Genomic DNA, 20,532 nt, shown 5'->3' with positions numbered 1-20,532 from the left:
CAGCCCTAGGCAATGAAATAGCAATAGATTTTTTTTTTTTGTAAATCTCTTCTGTAGAGGAGGCATTGTTGGAAGATAAATGAAGAAGAAAGCTTAACTCAACTTCCTTGTCTGTTCACCTTTTAGGTGGATGTTGATCTTGCCAAGTCCTGTGCAGATCTCCCTGAAGATGATGAGGAGCTCCGGAAGAAGCTGTGGTTGAAGATTGCTCGCCACGTTGTTCAGGAAGAGAAGGATGTCAAGAAGGCAATGGCTTGCCTCTCCAGCTGTGCCCTGCTGAAGATTGAAGATGTCCTGCCATTCTTTCCAGACTTTGTCACTATTGACCATTTCAAGGAGGCTATCTGTAACTCTCTGGAGGACTACAACAAGCACATTGAGGAGTTGAAAAGGGAGATGGAGGAAGCCACGCAGAGTGCCAAGAGAATCCGAGAGGACATCCAGGAAATGAGAAATAAGTATGGCTCTGTTGAGCCTCAGGAAAAATGCGCTGCTTGTGACTTTCCTCTTCTAAACCGCCCGTTTTACCTTTTCCTGTGTGGTCACATGTTTCATTATGACTGCCTTCTCCAAGCAGTTTTTCCAAACCTTCCTGCCTACAAGCAGGCAAAGCTGGAAGATCTTCAGAAGAAGCTGGCAGCTACCAGTCAGCCTTCCAAGGGCCACCATCGTCCCAAGGATGCAGATACTGCTAGTCTGGGGAAGGGGCAGCAAAGCCGGGAACAGATCAAAGCTGACATTGATGATATTGTGGCAGCTGAGTGTGTGTACTGTGGTGAGCTGATGATCCGGTCCATTGACAAACCCTTTATTGATCCTCAGAGGTATGAAGAGGAGATGCAAAGCTGGCTGTAATTCTCCAAATCCGCAACTGTTGTTATACCAGAAAGGTTTTGTTCACAACTTGTAAAGCTTCTGTGGTGGAAGTAAAGTCTCCAAAAATGGGAACACAGTGGCTTCTGTGGAATTCTAAGGAAAGAGTGATGGGGTTTTCTGATCAGGATTATAGTGAACTAATCTTGAAAGAAGTGGAGATATCACTATTGCTGTTCTAGAACTCAGAAAGTAATTAGAGCTCATCTACTGGATTTTTGTTTCAGCAGATGTTTACTGTTTGCAGTTTTGAGGTTCTCAGTGTGAAACTAATGGAGTGCCTTGTTGCCCAGAAGGAATGGGAACAGCCTGTGGTTTCTCTTCCTTGTTGCATGGTATCTGTTTTGGTGAAGACGAGCTTAAAATGAAAGCAGTGAGGAACACTAAACAGCATTAGTCTTCATTCATCACTTCCACTGCTAGAATTGCCTTTGGTTTCCTTTTTTGCTGAGTCTATAGCCACGTACACTGAGAGAACATAAAAGGAGAAGTGCTCTTGCATATGTATTTTGTAAACACTGTGCTACACACAAATACATGCTTCTACATAATGTAGTATAAGAATGTGTATAATTATCAAGCAGAGGTCTCAACATACACTTAAGTCATTTGACTGCAGTTCTCTTTCCCACAAGCTTTGTGGATAAGTCCATACATTTGAATTTTCTCTGGGGACTTTTCACTTTTTCTGATAATATTTTCTAGTCTGTTTACACCTTCATTCCACTTCCACTTTGACTTCCTTTGTATAGTGGATCTTGTTTTCATCTCCACCCCAAACCAAAATGGATATATGCACTAGTAAGGTTTCAAGTGGTTCTCCAGACATGTCAGAACACTGCCCAGTTGTATTGCTCTGCTCTGGTCCTCTTCAAGCTGCCCTTGAGCACTGGAATAGAGATCTAATCATAGATTTCCTCAAGGGCAGACTACAGAAAGCTCTTCACTGGTGAAAAATTTGCTTGCCTTTTTAAGGCCAGTGCTAGGTAACAGGCAGTCTTTTGCCTTCTTGGCAGTATTTGATACATTCTGGGAATGGCTGCAAGTCAGTGTTTCTATCTGTTGCTCTAACTTGGAGAATTCTTTACAGAGTTATCCACTGTGTTGTGGGCAAGGGAACAACAACAACAAAAAAATTCTCCACCGATTAGCCTGAATTCCTTGTTTTACTACTCAAGAAACTAAAGTTTTAATGAAGTTCTGCTGGTTGTGGCTGAATTGCAAAATTAGCAGAATTGATGTAAGTTAAAAGTGATGATTCTTGTAGTAAAGTCAAGAAAAAATGCTGTCCTCTGAAAAGCTCTTCTGTTCTTTCACAAGCCTGTGCTTGTCTTGATCACTTGCCTCAAACTGCAAGTTCCTTATCCTGCTTATAGGACTGTAGTACTAGAACTTTCACTTCATTATAAGGGAATATAAATCGGTTTCCTTGAGGAGCTGTCTTAAGAATTTTGATAATCATTCATAGCTTCAGAAGGCCATCCATGCATTTGTTGGGAGCTTCGTCCTGTAATGAGTGAATTTTCTGTGCAAAGTCGGTAATAAAAAGCAGAGCTGTGGGAAGACCTGAGGTGGCTAATTTTCTGCCTTTTCATAGAGACATCAGTAGCAGCTTATTCTGGTGGAGGGAGTAATTTAAAGTTACTTATTTTCCTTGGGATATTCTTACTATTTGATCCATCTCTTTACTTTTTGGTGTTACAGCATGCTTTCCTAGTATATTGAAAGTTTTAGCCTTACTATCCTTTCTTATTAGTGCAGCAGATTTGTTACAGTGTTAGATAAGTGTTTGTTTTTCTCTGACAAGAAAATATATTTTTGCTTACTGACCCTTCCAGTGGGATCTGGTCTGTAAAATTAAAACAAGTCTCTGCCTGAGATGGGTTAGCAGGGGAAAGTACCTCAAAAGCCCACTGATGTCAGTTTTAGATATTCATACATCTCAGTTAACAAAACTGAAACTGTTGTTGTTTTTTTTTAATGGCCAGTATGCTGTATTCCGAGGGCTCTAGGCTTGTGCAGAATGTACGTATACCACAAATGTAATGCAAGATCTTTTCCTCTGTGCTTTCAGAACAACATTTTTATCTTTTCTCCTTGTACTTTCAGCACAATTATGGTTTTGAAGTTCTTTGTATTTATTTTTGTTAAAATGTCAATGAACTATATATATACCAGCTGTTACAGATGATGTGTTCATGAGCTTTATTCTTGTCTGTGTAAATAACCTCTGTTTAATTCAGTGCAGGTAGAGAACAGTGTAACCAAAAGGGTGGATGGGGGCACAAGCCCTGTTAAACACGAATAAACATCTGTAGCTAGATTTATGCTGGAGAAATTTAGGCCTTCCCTGCACAGCTATAGTCAAACTTGTGCCCATCCTGTCACCTCAGTGTCAAGCTAGCGAGTGGGGAAATGCTGCAAGTCATAGGAGACAGCTGCAAATGTGTATTATGGGAGAACTGTTGGGTAGTTTCAGATGCAATTGCTGTTGGCCTATCTAGTCAGAAGCACATCAATAAAATTCTGGGAACTGTGTCTCATTCCTAAGAGTAAATGACTGGGCTGGAAATTTAGTAAGGCAGGACCTTAACAAACCACTAGATGTCATTGCTGTCCATTTAAATCCTCAGGCTTGCTACAGACAAGCTAAAACTGGAAAAGAATATTATAAAACAGTGAGGAAGTTATTCACGTTCCCAGTACCTTTTATGTCAGGAAGGATGTGACAGACCTGTAAGGTAGTTTCTGGAGGCAAAGATACTAAAAATAGTCATACATAACTAAAAGGAAACTTCTATTTCACGGATCTTTCAGGTTTTGAGTATTAAAAGCAGCTCTACTCAGTTAAATGGCATTTTTGTTATACTGTTTCATTGCATTCCAGTGTAAGTTCCTCCAGTGACTATCCAACTCGGTCTCTTCAAGTGACCCTTGATGGCCTTGGATGTGGCCATTGCCTCTGTTTTGTCCTAGTGTCATAGATGGTAGAAATGAATGTGAGGCAACTACTTTGTTGCTGGAGTTTACACATGGTATCTTTGTTAAAAGCGCCGGTGGAGCTGGATGTGTTAAAATAGGAGTGAGAGAAGTCATCTATTAACATTTAGTTCTTTGAGAGGCAAGTTCAAATAAAGTATAATGTCCTGCCACTGTCAGCATATAGACTGTTTACAAGTGCAAATACTGACTTCTGTGGGAAGATAAACTGGAAATGAGTTTCTTCCTTGCACCGAGTGTGATGAGCTGAAAATTGAGGTTTGAAATATCCAGGACTTGGGGTTTTTTCGTTCTAATACTTAAAATTTTTTTTTTTATTTTCAGTTAAACTCAATCTTTTTCTTCAGAATAGATGGAGTACCATGCAATTCACTGCAGTAAGTCTGGTGTTTGTGACAGCATCCTCAAAGCAGGGAGATGCTGCCTAGAGTCTTCCACCTCTAGGCATGAGGAATGTCCTGGAAATTAGAGGGAATGGAAATACAATTTAGATAAGCTCTATATATCTGTCTGACTTCAGAGAAATCTTCTGACTGGAACTGTGGGATTTAATAAATCTGTCGTTTTTGTACTGATGTCTTGAAAAAAAAAGTTTTCTTTTGAATAGGAGCATCAACATTTCAATAGATTTGAAGAGTTTGGGACTTGGAAAGGAAATATTACAGGAATACATTTTATTTGCAGTGAGTTTAGGTCTCTGATCATGCCCCATGTAGACTTCATACCTTGGAAGCCTTCTAGGAGTTGGGATTTGTGCCCTTACTGTGATGCTGGAGACTCATAATATTCCCCCCTCAAGCAACCTGACCTGCAACTGCTTTCAGGTGGAGGAAGGGGAAAGAGATTAAACAAATTTTAAATCTACCAGTTGAAACTGGTTGGGATGGAGAGAAAGAAGGACTGAGCTGAGTGTTTTTTTTTAATGACTGGAGGTGTTGGAGAAAGCCTGTTTGGATAACATGGGTTGCTTAGGAACAAGGAAGGTACTGGAGCACTCTTAACATTGCACATGTAACTGACTAGAAATCCTGACTATCAAATCCTCTTCCTCCTGAAGAACAGTACTGGAGGAGGTGTCTGCAATAAAAATGCCCAGGAGAATGTGAGCCTACCCCTCATTTTGTGTTTTAGATTGAGTAGTTCTTTGTAGGTAGCAGCTAATATGAAAAAAAAAATAATCAATGGTTTGGTATCCAGAAGCAGGTATTCTCTACTTTGTGCAGTAAGTCCAAGTGCCCATCTCTTGACATGCTCTTTGGATCAAAGCCTGAACTTGATGGCTGTTGGACTTGGCTTAAGCAGGCATCTCTGTTTTCCAATTTGTTACTCAATGGCCTTTTTTCATCTCTGCATGTACGTACCAAATAGATCTTCTAATAAATGCTACAGAACTGGGATCAAAAAGATAATCTTACCTGTAGGTTTTTTGTTGGTTTTGTTTCTTCTTTTATGGCATACAAGGTGCACAATGTGGTTTTCTTTAAGAGTGGAACTAACATGTTTCTATCTCTAATGTTTCACCTTTGTCTCTCTTTTCACACAGAGGTGTGTGTTTATTGGGCCAATACTTTGGGATTAATTAGGAATGTTACAAAGAGGAACGTGATAATTACTGTATTACTTTTTCAGGACTTCTCCCTGCAGACAAGGTTGTGACAGTTACTAGAAGCTGCTGTTTTTTGATGGCTGCTGTTTTTCATCCATATGAACAAATCTGGATAGGGACAGCAAAAGCCTATGAAGATACAGGTAGTCAGAATTTCTTGGTGTTTGGCTAATTAACACAGTCCTAGCAAAATATTCTTCCAGTTTTCCTCATAGTGGCTATCATTCAGCTCTGCATTAATATGTACAGCTGATGGTAAAATTAAATAATCCTCCAAGCACAGCTGAACAGTATGTTGCCATCCTTGATAATAGGGCCACTAACAGCTCATGCTGTTCGGGAAGACCACACAGAACGTTGCTGGGCAAGGAGGAAACTGGTAGTCAAGGCTTACTGTCCTCAATGTCCCAATTCTTTGTTTCATACTTGCTTGTGTGACACAGCATGACTGTCTCATAGTGACATCTGCATTTGTGTTGCAGTGGTATGTTCTGCTGAGCAGACGTTTTTGGGAGAAAAGCACTTCCTTATGTTCTACAGTCTGTTCAGACACTTGCCTGCTTTCCCTGTTAATGAGACTGCAGTGACTAGAACCGTGTCATCTTTCTACTGTGTTCCTCAGGAAGGCGGTTTATGGTAATCCTGTGTACGTGCTTCAAGGACTTTCAGTGGTAGGGATTCCAGAGCAAAACCCAGAAAAAATAGTATCGCAGGAAATGTCTAATGAAAGTGGAAAATTCAGAAACCTATTCCATAATAAGCAGTTTGTTTTTATTCTGTTAAAAATTATTAGCAAGAAAGTAAGAATAAACTATAAAGCAACTTTCATCTCAGACTTCTCTAAGATGATGACAGTGCCCCATGTGTTCTTGTGGAGGTGGGAGGTGGTAAGTTCATGGAACTGAGGGAATTCAATATTGTGTTTCAGCAGCTTAGAGTTGCAGGGAGTTGCTCAGTTGACACAGTGGCACCTGAGCCAAAATAAAAGGCGTGGATTATTTGCCTGCCAGGCATCCTGTCCTGCCTGGGTTGTGCCCCTAAGAAAGCCAACCACCTGGGAAGCTCACACTGTACTTAAGGTGAAATGAGGAAGCGGGAAGAAATTTCTACACACAACACAGGTAATATTGTCAGTCTTCCTTCAGCACTTCTGCTTAATGCCAGGCCAGAACAAGCTTTCTGAATGTTCTCCATAAGTCAAAAACAATTTGTAGGTAGAGCTTTGGGCAGAAGTTCAAAGTGCTTCCTTCTAATGTCATTCTTAAGAAGTAAGAATGCTTCTAGAGCTGTCTGACTTCTTATGAGTCCCTAAATCATAGCAATGGCAGAGCCATTTCTACACAATGCCTAGCATGTTGTGCATTTTTGTTATTCATTCTTATTTCACTGGGGCAGATAGTAGCTCAGCAGCCACTTCTTTCTCCAGATCACTTTCTTCACCTCTGCTCGCTGCTCTAGTGAAGAACTTCTTGATTCTGACATAAATACAGGATCGGTTAACAGGAGATGGACAGTAAAAACTCCCTGACATACAGGTTGAAAAATTAAGGAAGGGAGTTGCACTGAGAGGATAACCAGAGTCCTGCTGGCTTTCAGGCTTCAGATGGACAAGATATACAAGACGGGTCAAAGCTGTGCTGGAGTAGTAGTTACTGTAGCACCTTAACAGTTAGGCAGTTCAGCATCATATCTTTAATGCCACTACTCTCATGTCCCATATGGCTGTTCAGAGCTAAGCAGTGCAGTAGTAAGATAGACATTTAAATACAGTTGGAGACTAAAATCTAAATATTACCTGCAGTCGCATGGTTATGTTGAGGAGCTGAGTTAGGATTTTTGCATTTCCTCAGTCCGTTTCCAGCACAAATGGCAGCCAAAAAGGATTTGGCTTTTCACCATTACTCAGTCTTTCTGACTAATACCATTTAATGAGTATGAGAGGCTCAAGATGGCTGGAGAAAGTGATCCTTCCATTGACAAACAGCTATCTGATCTCATACAGGAGGGACTGAATTCTGCTTCCCCCCTTCCGGATGGGGCTACACTATATCCCCACCTCAAAACAAAGTGCAGACAAATGCATACACACAAAATAGCAGCATGCCAAAACTGTCTCTTTACCAGCTCTGTTTCTATTACCTCTCTGAATTTTTTAAGGCATAGAAGTAGGTTTCTAATATATACAGAATTCTTGGTTTTTGAAAGCAGTTCAAACTGGTAGCCTACAAGGTTATTGTCTATGAATCCCCACTCTCTGTGATGTCAGTGCAAGTGAACCAGCATGCTGCGTCTGTTACACAGACAACGCCCTCGGAGAGCTGAATTTATATCGGGAAAAGAAAAAGTTGTTGGATTTGATTAAGTGGGGACGTTACTCACTGCCATGTGTAATTCAGTATATATCAAGGAACTCCTTTCCATTAATAGGAATAGAATAAGATGTATATGTCTTGGAAATATGTATTTAGAATTGGCTTTCTTTTGCAGTCCTCCTTCCTTATAGTTGCTCTGCATAGTAAAGTTTCACTTTTTAGTCACAGCAGTCTGGGTATTGAATTGCTGTAGGATGTTGTTTTTCTGTCATAGCCTTGTTAACGTCTCAGCTTGGGTGTTGGTGCTCCTCTCCCATGTTCAGGTGCTTACTATGGTTCTTATCGCCCCAACGCAGTTACTTTGGATCCTAGCCCAGCATGTGTGGGCACTGGCAGCATTTGGATATTTATAGGGATTTCTACTTCCTTCTTTTCTTTGGGCCACTTTCTTACTACAAGAATTTGTTGTTCCTTCCATGCTGCAATGGATGTGACACTCCCAGGGTGGTGTCAGGGCAATAGCTGTTGCGTATGCACCTTCCCAGCTGCTGGGCCAGTGCGAGCAGGAGGGTAGGACACAGCAGTGGCATGTGAGGCATTATTGAAAAAAAAATAATGAAAATCATCACCTCTTTTGCCTTCTTCCCTCTATTTTGGCAGATGAATTAGGCTTGTGCATTTATTGTCTTGCTGTTGGACTGGAACATCTTGAAATTGTAAGAACTGTTAACAATGTGATTCGAGACAGCCAAATGCTGACCATTATTCCAGTTGAAATTGTTCTATGTGGAGTGGAAGAAGAGCTGATGCTGTGGAATGGATCTTTCAAATGGTACAGTGCTGTTTGATACTGATTTGTTCTTTCAAAGGTGAATTGATAAAGTCTAATTCTTCCAGAGATCCTTAACACTTACTTCTTAAACTTTGATCTCATACTCTCTAGGTGATCCCAGTGGAGAAGAGGAAGCAGCTGTGGTATTCCTTGATGGCTCCCATGTGTGCAGGCTTGCTCAAAGCATTTGCTGGTGGACCAGCCAGTTGATGAAGGAAAAGCAAGCAGCAAATTCCTCTTTGCTTTCCTCTGGTGGAGGTGCTGGCTGGGTTTCTCTATTCCAGCCAGCAGTTGTTTCCCTCAAAATTTTCAGGAATCTGGTAACTTTGAAGCTTTGTCTCACTCTGAAATTCAGTTCAGATCTGTTGACGTGTCTCTGTTGTAAGCTCAGCAGCAGAAAGTGTGATTTCAGAAAGCTTTATTTATTTTGGAAGCTCAGTGATAATGAGGATACTGTGTCTGAGCTGCCATGATCAAGACTGGGAAGGACCACATGGAATGGAGCAAGATCTTGAATGCCTGATTGTGGAAGACAGCCTGCAGAGGCTATATTTTTCAATTCTAATCAGAGGGCACAAAGAGACAAAACTGAGACCATTACTTGAAAGCATCTCCAGCATCCTCTGCTTCTTATTAACAGATGGTTCCAAGGAGCAAGCGTGGCAATGCAAACTCATGCATGTTTGTGCTTGCTCTGCTCTGTGCCTCTCCTGGCAGTGCTCACTGGTGTAATCTGTTGGAAATTAACCTTTTGCTTAAGGTATCGTTACAGAGGTTGGTATTATTTGTCCTACTGTGGTAAATCTTTCTCCCTCCTCGTTCTTCCAAAAGGAAGGTATTCTGTCAGAGCGGCAGAGAAATGCTGGGTGTAGGATGTCACGCTGGTAACAGGCAAACTTTCTTCTCATGCTCTAAGTTTGTATGTGCTTTCATTGCCAGGTTTGTCCCCACAATCCTCTACCCCAATTACCCATTGATTAGGGCTCCTCTGGTAATTTGCCAGATGCAGGTTTGTTACCAACAGATGGCAGAAAGCATTTGAGGTAATGAGAGAAAGGATAACGATTGCTGATCTGCATAATAATCAGCTTGTGAACAGGTTTCATAGTTGTTTTTTTTCTTTTTTTTCTTCTGTATTTCCACTGGCTTAAAGATAACACTGATGGGACAACCAGGCACCTTCTCTTCAATTAAAGAAATAGTATTGAAAGAAGCTGTTTCTGCCTGGCCACAGTTATACTTCTGAAGATGCACATACTCACCAACAAAGATAGACTGAGGTTATACCCAGAGCCTGAGATAGTACCCAGAGTGCTAGGAATGAACACCCAGTCCTTCCATGGTCAAGACCACTGATGTGGACCACAATACTTTTCATTCCGCTCTTTGCTTTTATTTATTTATTTATTTTATTTTTAATTTTCCCACCAGCTAGGGAAGATTTTTTTATACTTGCCCCTTTGAGCCATTTCACCTTTACACTGCCCAATTCTTAGTCTGAATAACGACTTTCTATTTTCATGTGCTTTGAGGTTCTTCAATGCAGTTCTGCTGCTTGGCACATTGATAAGAGGCACCATTACCTCTTACAAGTCTAAATCCAAATGACTCTGGAGTTCTTGCAGGAAGAATTCTTCTCTGATGAGCTCCAGAAGTGTGTTACTGGAGCTGAGTACCTCATAAGTCACAGACTTCCTATGCTACACAGAACACGTAGTGCAAATTTTTACTCTTTGTCTAAAAACCGCATGCATTTGGACCCCTTCTGTTAGTAACTCCCCATATCTGAAGCCAGGCATCTTGTCTATGTGCCATTCACTGTGAGTTTTGGTGTAGGATTTGAGGTAATCAATTCGGTGCTGTGTTGTCCTCTGTTTATTCCCCAGCTGAGCTGGTAGATGCGAGTTTATATCCAGCTCTCTTACTTTCATGGAGTCCCTTCAAGAGCTAGATGGATTTATTTGAAATTTGGACTTAATTCTTCTGAACTGTACATGCAGACAATTTCCCTGAGAATCTTTTTAACCCTGTGTGCTGCCAGTACATCAGCCAGTTCTCTGGAACAATGTTTTTATCACAGGCTCAACTGTATGATGTGCATAACTTGAGTGTCTAAACCTTGCAAGTCAATTGCTGTTGACTCTTGTGTGTTGCAGCTGAATAACGTGGGGGAAGGGGAGGATTTTTATTTTTGAGCTTGTCCAGTGAGAAATATGCACAAGAATTTGCTATTTAGTCTTGATGCTGTTGGTTGTGGGATTTTCTTGTCCTTAGCCTGGTTTCTAAGGAAACAGGGTCTGGGCATCTGAGCTTGTATGTGTTTGTTGTAACAAGTTCCTTGTATTTTTTCAGGGAAGGTCTAGATCTATTCTCCTAATTTAGTATCAGTACAGCATTATAGGCTATCATTTCAGGTACTGAGATAATCGTGTTTATTTTCTGGGAAGAGAATGGCTTAGCCATTTTCTACTTTAGGTGGATGTTTTCTAAGGAAAGCTGGAAGCATTCAGCTGTTCTGTTGAACAGGTGAGCTCTGATTAAGTTGGGTCTTACCCAGAAGCCTTGCAAAGAAGGAGGGGAGCATGAGGCAGAGATGTCAGGTGCATCTGAGTTGGCATTCATCTTTTCTAGCTCATGGACAGTACCAGAGGGCAGCAGAGCTGAGAAAGAATGTGTAAGGAGAGAAGAGATTGGGGGGGGGGAAGAAAATGCATTCCATTTCTTGGTGGTATGAGCTTTAATTTACTATATCTCAGGCTACTGATAGTTTGGATATGTAAAGATGATGTGTATTCCAAAAGCATGATCTCTTTTGGTGGAAACAAGAGTCATGACAAATGGGAGTGAACTGCGAGACTGTGTGTATCCTGACAGCAGCGTGCTGGGTGGAGAACAGACTTTTTGGAACTGATTTAAGTGTAAGTAAAAACAAGTGGTTGGTTGGTTGTTTTTTGTTGTTGTTAGGTTGTTTTTTGTTTTTAAGATTTGTTTAATTTTTTCTAAGGAGCATCATCTGTTACTATTTATTCTTTCTTTGCGGTTACCCAGAGACTTGCCTGGTGTTAAGTGAAAAGCAGAAAGGTGCAGAATTAGTGGGGCTTATGATCCTTTGCAGCAGGGATTTGAGCATAGGTGGCTGCCATTTCTACCTGTTTGCGTCTCTATCTGATGCTTATCTGCACGTGCTGAGCTCTTGTTGGCTGATGATACTGTGGCAAGACATTGGTGCTTGGCACTCTGCAGAAATAAGCCCTGTGGTGTTTGGGTTTCTTCGTCCAGTACACCTGCTGCTTGTACTTTCTTCTTCTCCTTATTCTGTGGAATCCCTCAGCAACACCACTTTGAGGACTTCAGAAAGTCAAACCACAGCAAAGCATTGCCAGTGACTACACAGAAAACAGTGGCTGGCACACAGCGTCTCTCATTCCTTGTAGTGCTTAACTCATCAGAGAGCACTGAGCTTATTCATTAGCACACACAACACCAGCACTGTGTGGTATTTCAAAGAGGGGATTGAAGCTCTGACAGTCCTACTGAGATATTTCATTGCCTTCAGCTTGAGGCCCTTTCTTCCTGATGAAGATGCCTGGCTTCATAGGGGCAGATTGCTTTATTTACAGATGGCATGCTCTTAATTTATCTTTAAAGAGAATCTTTCATAGCACCCTCAGCTCTAGAGGGCGTCTGAGTGTTTTCTGTGTAATGTGTGGGTAATTCTGAGGGGGCTGTAGTCTAATCTTGCCCTATCGTAGAGTCATTTTGAGTTGGAAGGGACTCTTAAAGACCATCTGTTCCAACTCCCCTGCAGTGAACAAGGACACCCACAGCTACATCAGGGTGCTCAGAGCTCAGTCCAGCCTGACCTTGATGGGGCATCCACCCCCTCTCTGGGCAACCTGTTCCAGTGCCTTAATGCAAAAAAAAAAAAACCCTTCTTCCTTATACCCAGTCTAAGTTTAATAAGAAAGCAATGCAAGGGAGTACTGCAGTCTCAAGCAGTACAAGTTTTTGGGTCCCCTACAAAGCATTCTACTCTGCACATCTGAGCCCTGTGTGGGTACTGGTGAAGCAGGATACATCTCAAGCCTCTCTGTACTCGGGATCTCTAGATAATTGCTAAGAGATGCAGAGCAGGATGATGCTTGCGAACAGGCAGCAGATTATGCTGAGGTAAATGAACTGTCCCCAGCTGTTCTAACCCTCCCCACATTTGTTGCTCTGAAGAAGTGTTGGCTGGGAGGGTCTGAGGAGATGAGAAAATCAATGCTTGGGTTCTAAGAGGACAGTTTTTAATCTCTTCTTGAGCCTGCCTGAACTGTGCTCTAGGTAGGGAAAGAGCAGTACCTTGTCTTGATAGTTTACAGGAGATACCCCACCACACACTGTGATGTTAACTTTAATAAATGAGGGTGGTGAAGGAGCTGCCCTGCCACTTCACCAGCTGATCCCGCACTGGGGATGCTGCTCCCCACTCACTGCTTTATAACTAGCACAGTCTGAGCTGCACAGGAGAAATGCCACAATTCCAGTTCTTGTTCAGTGGTGCCCTGACCAAAGGAAAGTTTAGTTTTAACTAAGTATTGATGTTTGTTTGTTTCTAATCTTTTCTTAGAAGGACTGCATGTAGCCAACACCCTTTCCTCAAAACTGATGAAAACCAAACCCAAGTAAATTATCTCATTATTAGCTGATCTTTGCTTAATGCTTTATTCTTTGAAGGTGTAGAAAACGTAGCACATCTTCCTGGCTCTGATGGTTGCCTACTCTGTGACCTCGCAGTCACATAACGCAGAGGCAACAAGGGAAGCACGATACCTGTGGCAGATGGCTTTGCGGCTATTTCAGGCGCTCAGAGGAAATGCGAATGTAAGACTTGCTTATTTCTGATTCAGAAAAACTCTGTCAATGAGCATAGGAAGGGAAAGGGGAGAGGAAGTCTCCAAAAAGAGCATGTTGGAGGTTTTCTGTCCTCTGCTTGGACTGATGCCAGAGCTTGGGATGGAATGAGTGCTCCAACAGATTGTAGTTCACAGAATCATACCAACACCAAGGTTGGAGAGGACCTCCAATGTCATCTAGTCCAACCATAAAGTTAGCTAATCCAGTTACATGAGACCCCCAGTTGTGCACGAGGAAGTCAGGAAATCAGACTGTTGCCACTCTAGGGAAGAAAGTACTTTTTTCTGAATGTTCCACTGAGATATCATATTTCAGTCCTTATACCTTGCTGTGAGCAGCTGTGTCCTTGGTGGTTTCCTGCTGCCTACTGCCCTTGTTTCCAGGAACTGAGGAATGCTTTAAAGGCTGTGATCTGGGAGCAGCTCACCTGTTTGGTTTTTAATAGATTGATGTTACTACTGCACTCTTAGATGTATGTCAGTCTTGCACCTTGATCAAGATGTATTGTGCTCTATGAAAATTGTTGCTTATGAAAGCAGTGATGAAGTGGTTACCTAAAGCTGTGAGAGATGGTAGCAGTGAAAACACATCTTGCTTTGTCTGTACAGCCATAATGTGAAGAGATGCAGCTCCCCCAGAGCATGGAGGGATGCTGCACAGCCACGGGTCAGCCAGTGACAGCAATGCAGCACCCAGCAATGCCATGGGGCTCTGAGATTCCATTGAGCTGGTACATGGGGTCCACTGTCCTCCTAAACTCATGCCTGTGCCTGTGTAGCTGATGTTCTCTGTCTTCTGCAAGAGGAAAAGTTAATGAAAGCAGTGCCATTTTTTTTTCTGATGTGTTCTTGCCAAATGCTGTATCTGAAAAGAATCTTTATTGTGTGCAAATTTTCCTCTGCAGCTTGCGAGCTAATTAATCCCCTGTGGGTCAAGGGGAGAGTGCCAGGAAAAGGAAGAATTAAGTTCTGCCTCCTCAAGACTAATCCTGAAACACAAGTGATTGCATGCTGGAAAGCATTTCTGTACATTTCTGAGAATTATGAATGTAATCCAATGCAGCTGTTGTGCTAGCATGCCCACTCCTCTCCTCAGGCACTGGATTTGGCCTCTGTTTGGGCTGCCATGTGTTTTGAAGACCTGTACAGGAAACCTCCACACCTGATTGTACAAAATATTTCAGCTTGGAGTGAGATCCCATAGGGCCCAGCACTCAGCAGTAGTAGTCATTGTCTCTTGTGCTGCAGGGGGCTATGTTAAAACTGGCCAAGGTGAAGGCAGTTGTGCTTGGTTGCTGGTAAGCACACCATCAGGGCATCACCATGTCTCCCTGAGGACGGTCTGGAGCCAAGTTGTGCTCTGCCTTCTGTAGGCTTTGCCCTGAATGAGATTGATTTCCAAAAAGCAATAACGGTTTGGGAAGAGAGGGCAAAAAAGCAATCTGGTGCAAGCAGAAATAATCTGTGTGTTACTGCTGGGCTAGGATGCATTTGCCATAGTTCTTTGAGAATTCATTCTCCCTCTCCTAAAAGAGAGGAAAGAGGAGAAATATTGACTCTTTAATTTAGTTACGTTTTTTAAATTAAGAATTTCTTTCTCTTAACTGCTTTTGTAACCCCCACAGTAACAATTCAGGCTGTTCACAAAGCTTATGGCTCCTCTACCTCTCCAGCCCTGATTTTTCAGCAATGGAGAAATCTATAGTTCTGGCCCTGTGGCACTTTTATAGGCAGTGGGGATGTTAATGCCAGAATCTTGGCGCCTTTCCAACCAGAGTAATTACATTCTGCCGACCTGAAATTCTTCCTGCTTCCACACAAGGTCACTTTAGGCCCTGACAGAGCTGGGGCTGCAGCCCTGTGCCCCTCTCTGCCCTCCCCTCCAGGCTCTGTGCTCGCTGCGAGGTGCCCAATGCTCCATAAAAAAACAGAGCGAAGGAAATGGATCTGAGCAAATCCCCTGAACTGCTGTCGTCAAGTTTTGAAGTGTGACCCGCTATCCTGCATCCTTTGATAACTCAAGGCTGGCATATTTTTAGCAGGCAGTGGCTCTTTTCTTGTTCTCCCTCCCATCTCTTTTGGAGCCAGTGTGGCACAACTAATTCATGGAGGAAATTACATTTATTACTTTTCCTAGCAAATGCACCCTCTCCACAGTGCCATTTCATGCAGTGTAGGGCAGATGCAAGTCAAGCAGCCCATTTTCCTAATTTCATTTGGAAGGATCAAGAGACATCATGCTGGTCTTGCAGGCTGGGGGCTCGTCAAGAAAGAAAAGGCGCAGCAGGCTCCCGCATTGATGGAATCTATGGCATTGCCCCAAATGTTTGTCCAAAAAAAAAAACAAAAAAAAACCTCAAGGACAAAGTGTATCCTTCCAGACACAAAACAAACTGCCCCAACAAAACCAACCCAGCTGTTGTGACAGACAGCCATGGCTGGGAGGAAGGGAGCTGGTGTTGGGACAATAATGCAGCCATGGATCTGATGTAGATCTGCTTGTCCTGCCCTTGCCTTCCTGTGCTGCAGGGCAGAGCTAACAAACCCTCAACCAGGGGACCCTGATACTCAGGCAGTTCTTTTCGTATGAGGTGCCTGCTCTGTGACTGTGTGCAGACTTATGTTTCCACACCCTTAATCCCTAGCATTCATTTTTTACAGTGCCTCTGTACTACAACCTTCCTCTTGTGCTCAATCTCTTTGATGTTCCAGCTCATAGTTTCTTAAAATGCCATAATTGGGACTGTTTTTCCCATCAAAGCTGCAATTGCACTTAGCTAAGATCTCTGTTTTCATTTTGCCCTCTTCTTCCTTTTGTTTTTGTTTGATTGTTTTTCTTAGGGAAGAGGTGCTAGGAGGAGGCACAGCAATCATGCCTGAATTATTATACCTTACAAACCAAGGTGATTTGGACATCCATCTGTGTCGTCTTTCAAGCTCTTAGGATAGCATAGCTGGATTCAAGCAAATGTTATAGGACTTGGACTCAGACTTGTCGTTCTCTTTTGAAAGCAATAGAAAGCGAACCCTCATTTGGAACAAACAGTTCAATCCCTGTGCCCCATCTCTGCCCCAGGTGAATTCAATGCTTATATGTAGAGAAAAAGAAAGTGCAATTAAGTTTCTGGTTTAACCAGGCCCATTCAGAACTCTGTGAAGATTAAGTCTTCGCAGAGGATGAGGTTAGACTGAGAGCTGCCTCTTGAAGTGTAGAAGCGCTGGGACGTGGCCAGGTCTGGGAGTGACAGACAGAAACTGCAGGCACAAGGAAGCATGTGTGTTCTGAGTGCATGTAACCATGTCCATGTGCGTAGATGTGTGAGTCTGCAGCTCTCTATGTACTGGCACACCAGGGAGAGGCCTGCCACTTCTAACGTGATTCACCATTTGGGGTATATTTCCACTCGGGCTGCCTCATCAGAAAGAGCCCTGGGGGCACCACATGGCAGTCACCTTACAAACAGTGCGTGGGGTACCCGTGGGCAGGCCCAGCCTCACTTGCTGCAGGGCCTCCGGCTCCTGGGAGCCGCTGTGCCAGCACTGACACTAGTGCTGCACCCACACTGAATGTTAAGAGCAGCCTCCAGGCTGGGCCTGAGGCCAGATCTGCTGCCTGTCCATGCTTGGGCCTGGGCTGAGGGTGAAGTGCATGTGCATTCAGAAGAGCGCCTTGAATGAGCTCTGTGTGTTTGCTCGCTCTCAGGCAGATCCCTGCGTGCCAGCCTGCCCATCTGCTCTCGTGGCAGTGGCACATGACTGACAGGCACACAGAGCACCCCGGGCTCCTGCCTCACTTGTCACCTGCCACAGGGCAGCTGGGATTTCAGCTGCATCACACCAAGGGACCAGCCCAGCTCCCCTCCTCCCCTAGCTTGCTCTGCATAGGTGTGTGGTTTGGCAGCTGTGCCCTGCCAGGAAATGCCTTTACTCCTTCCCAAGCCGGGTTCCTCATCGCTTCGAGGGCCTGGCTGGGACAGGCCCTGCTGTACTGAGCTGCATCCAGGCATGCATGTGGTGTAGTACTGAGAAGGCTGTGTGCTCTGTGCATGCAGATAAACCCTCTTCTGACCCAGTGTGAAGTTTCTCAGCCATTCAGTAGAAAGTTTTCTCATGCAGAGCTCAGCAGAGAAGTATAAATAACAGAAAATTTACCAATAAGATGTATGAACTGGAAAATCTGTTTGTCAGCTGACTGTGCTCTGGCATGAGCTTGAGGTACTGCATCAGCAAATTGTGAAATGGGGATGGTTTTTTTGTGTTGTTGTTTTTTTTTTCCTGTAAAATTCAGCTTATTCCAAAGAAATAGGTGATGTGCATCTGGCCACAATTAGATTATTAAAGCAGCAACAAAACAGAGACTTTTTTTTTTAATTATTTAGGCTCAGGCACGACCATGTGTTTAGATTTCTCAACTCTTTTATTATTATTATTTTAATTTTGAACTTTTAAACGCAGTAGGAGCAGCCCAAACCTGAAGAGCTATTAGTGTTCATAGCAAGCTGGCACGGCACAGCATTGTGCTGGAGCAGGGTGGGTCCATAAGCAGGTTGCTGGGCTATGATTTAAAGCCCCTCCCTACAACACAAGCGTTCTCTGTGCTGTGCTCATATAAAATTCACTGGTAAGACCCTCTGCCTTCTGGATCACTCTGGTACCAAGGGCAGAAGGTGTTAAAGCAGCATCAAGTGACTCTCAGGATTCGGGAGGTACAGCAGACACGGGGAAGTTCCAGGGAACTGGAAGTGCTGCAGAAGCTGTGAGGAAGCTTGCCACCCAGCTGGCAGTGGTGAGGCCAGCGATGCTCCTACACCTGACACAAACAGACAAAATGGTGCTGCTATGGGTTGGGCAAATTATTCACATGAAAAAGTGATTTACAAGGAGAAAAAAAAAAAAAGGAAATAACTTAAGCTGTTAAAAACAATGAGCTAAAACATCTTGGCTATATTTAAACAGGGAGAAGAGGCCAGAAGGCCGGCCTGGCCTGGCAAAGGAAGATACCAAACTTGCAGGAAGCAATCAGACACTTAAACTCGAGCAGGCTGCGATCCCTGTTACAAGAGACAACCGCAAGCTGGTGGACGGGGGTTAGGCATAGTTCCTACCACAGCAGCTGCTGTTTGAGCTATCCACCAGTGAAGGTTGGGCTGAGAGCTTCCATGCACAGCAAAAAAAAATAAAAATAGATACTTCCATTCTCTGCAATTCAACTTGTGCCAAACCAGAGGAATGAAGGGAAATTTTAATGCATATGCCAAAACTCGGTAAGTCCATGATTCTGCATGACACCCTTCTGCACAATGTGTTTGTAAACTGTTTCCAGATTACAAACAGAGCTGCTTAACGGTGTTCATTAGTTGTTTAGTCTGAGGAGTTTGGTGTCTGGACAGGGAATTTGGCAGAATTCAGGGAGCTAAATTCAGGGTGCAAACCCAGAAATTCCCTGTCACGCTGTCCACATCTGTAACAGGCTGTTTGTTCCCAGTTGCATTGTCAGGACAGCCCTGGTACAGTTCTGCCCAGCTATCTGCTTTTCCTGGGCCAATATCTCCCATCTTGGCCTGTTAGCTGTGGCCTGAACAATTTTGCTGGAGCTTTGTGTCACTTTTGGCCTATATATAATCTATAATTTGGACTATACTATGTTCATGTTTCATGGGAGCATCACTGAGCACACACCTGTTGAGTTTGTCATTGTGTTTGAGGGTGCAGATCAGTATTTCACTGCACTTGGATGAGAATTCATCAAGACCACTTGGGAAGTAAGTACAGTAGTGGTTGCATCTGAGAAGTGATTTTGAAGTCTTGCAAACAAAGATACCTTTTGTGACTGTGACTCTTCCTTCTGCTATACCAGCACTGTGGCAGTAACAACTTGGGACTCTGAAATCAGTTTTTAAATCCTTGGTCTCTTAGCATCAAAAAGCAGCAACAGTAGGAGCAGGTGGCTTTGCTGGGGATAAAGTTCTTATCCTCAAACTCTTCCTCTTTCAATATAACTCTAGGGGTAAAAATTGTCATAAACCCATGGAAAGCGCCTATATTCTGTATATTCTATATATCTGACCGTTCAACTACAAAGTGGGATACATGCCAGGAAAATGGGTTGTGAGGTGACTGGGCTCTGAGAAGTTTGCCATAAATTCACATATATTATATCTAGACTGTAGTCAAATTATTCATGCAGGCACTATTACATTTGTGCTTATCTGGATCAAATAGATCCAGAGAACAGGAACATCTTGCTCCTGGGTAAGATATGGTGTAATTATGGTATTGCAACACTAATGTATTGCTGCTCTGAGACCCTGCTTTCCTTAAAGGGCTTTGAGAGTCAGAAGAACAAAGTAAATATTTTTAAATGTCAGTAGTTGACAGCTGATCATAGCAAGGACTTCAGGAATCACCTTCTTCAATGCATGAAAGAGACAAGCTCAGTAACAGCCTCTGGCATCTTCCCTGTCTGCAGCTTTGTGGCAGTGAGCATGCTGGGTTTGATTGGAAGGCGTCAGAGATTTGAGAACTCCTTACAGCCTGCCCTTCCCTTGCTTGGTCTTTTGTCTTTTTTCTTTAACCCATGCCCCCCCCCCCCTCCCAGTTAAGTATTTAAGTATATGAGAGGGAAATCTGCTAAACAAGGTAGGTCTCAGTGACCTGCACTAGGACAGGGCTATTTCTGCCACCCAGACTTTGATGCTGGGCAGGATGATGCCATGGCAGCATGAATTGTCTGCTTTGACCTGTCATCTCTTAGCACTTTTCCCTCTGCCTCCATCAAGTATGCAAAGGCAGAGAGCTGTCTGTTTTATAGTGCCTTAGCTGCTCTAGATGGTGGAGAAGGACGCACTGATCATCCTAGGAGATGTCATGGCTTCCATCTGCTGCATCCTGACTCCTCAAGTGCCAGAAGTCCTCCAGCATTTCCATGACTCTGCAGCAGTGTGGTCACCCACCAGCCTGTCTGCAACCCCTGCTGCCAGACCTGGCATGTCCCCAGCCTGCCATACTTGC

At 43.3% G+C, this 20,532-nt stretch overlaps 1 protein-coding gene across 1 annotated transcript in view; it reads left to right on the top strand.

Annotated features, from left to right (window-relative positions):
• The window catches only part of VPS18 (VPS18 core subunit of CORVET and HOPS complexes), a 242,363-nt gene that overhangs the window by 7,343 nt on the left and 214,488 nt on the right, over positions 1 to 20,532 (top strand). The window contains exon 5 of the mRNA XM_065754833.1: positions 127 to 4,042. Coding sequence (XP_065610905.1) covers positions 127 to 855 — 729 coding nt within the window. The 3' untranslated portion in view covers positions 856 to 4,042. The remainder of the gene's footprint in view (positions 1 to 126; positions 4,043 to 20,532) is intronic.

Source organism: Cyrtonyx montezumae, unplaced genomic scaffold, assembly GCF_038088225.1.
Source record: "Cyrtonyx montezumae isolate F1298 unplaced genomic scaffold, pur_monq_1.0 scaffold_10, whole genome shotgun sequence".
NCBI lineage: Eukaryota > Metazoa > Chordata > Aves > Galliformes > Odontophoridae > Cyrtonyx > Cyrtonyx montezumae.
This window is presented reverse-complemented; position numbering and strand designations above follow the sequence as displayed.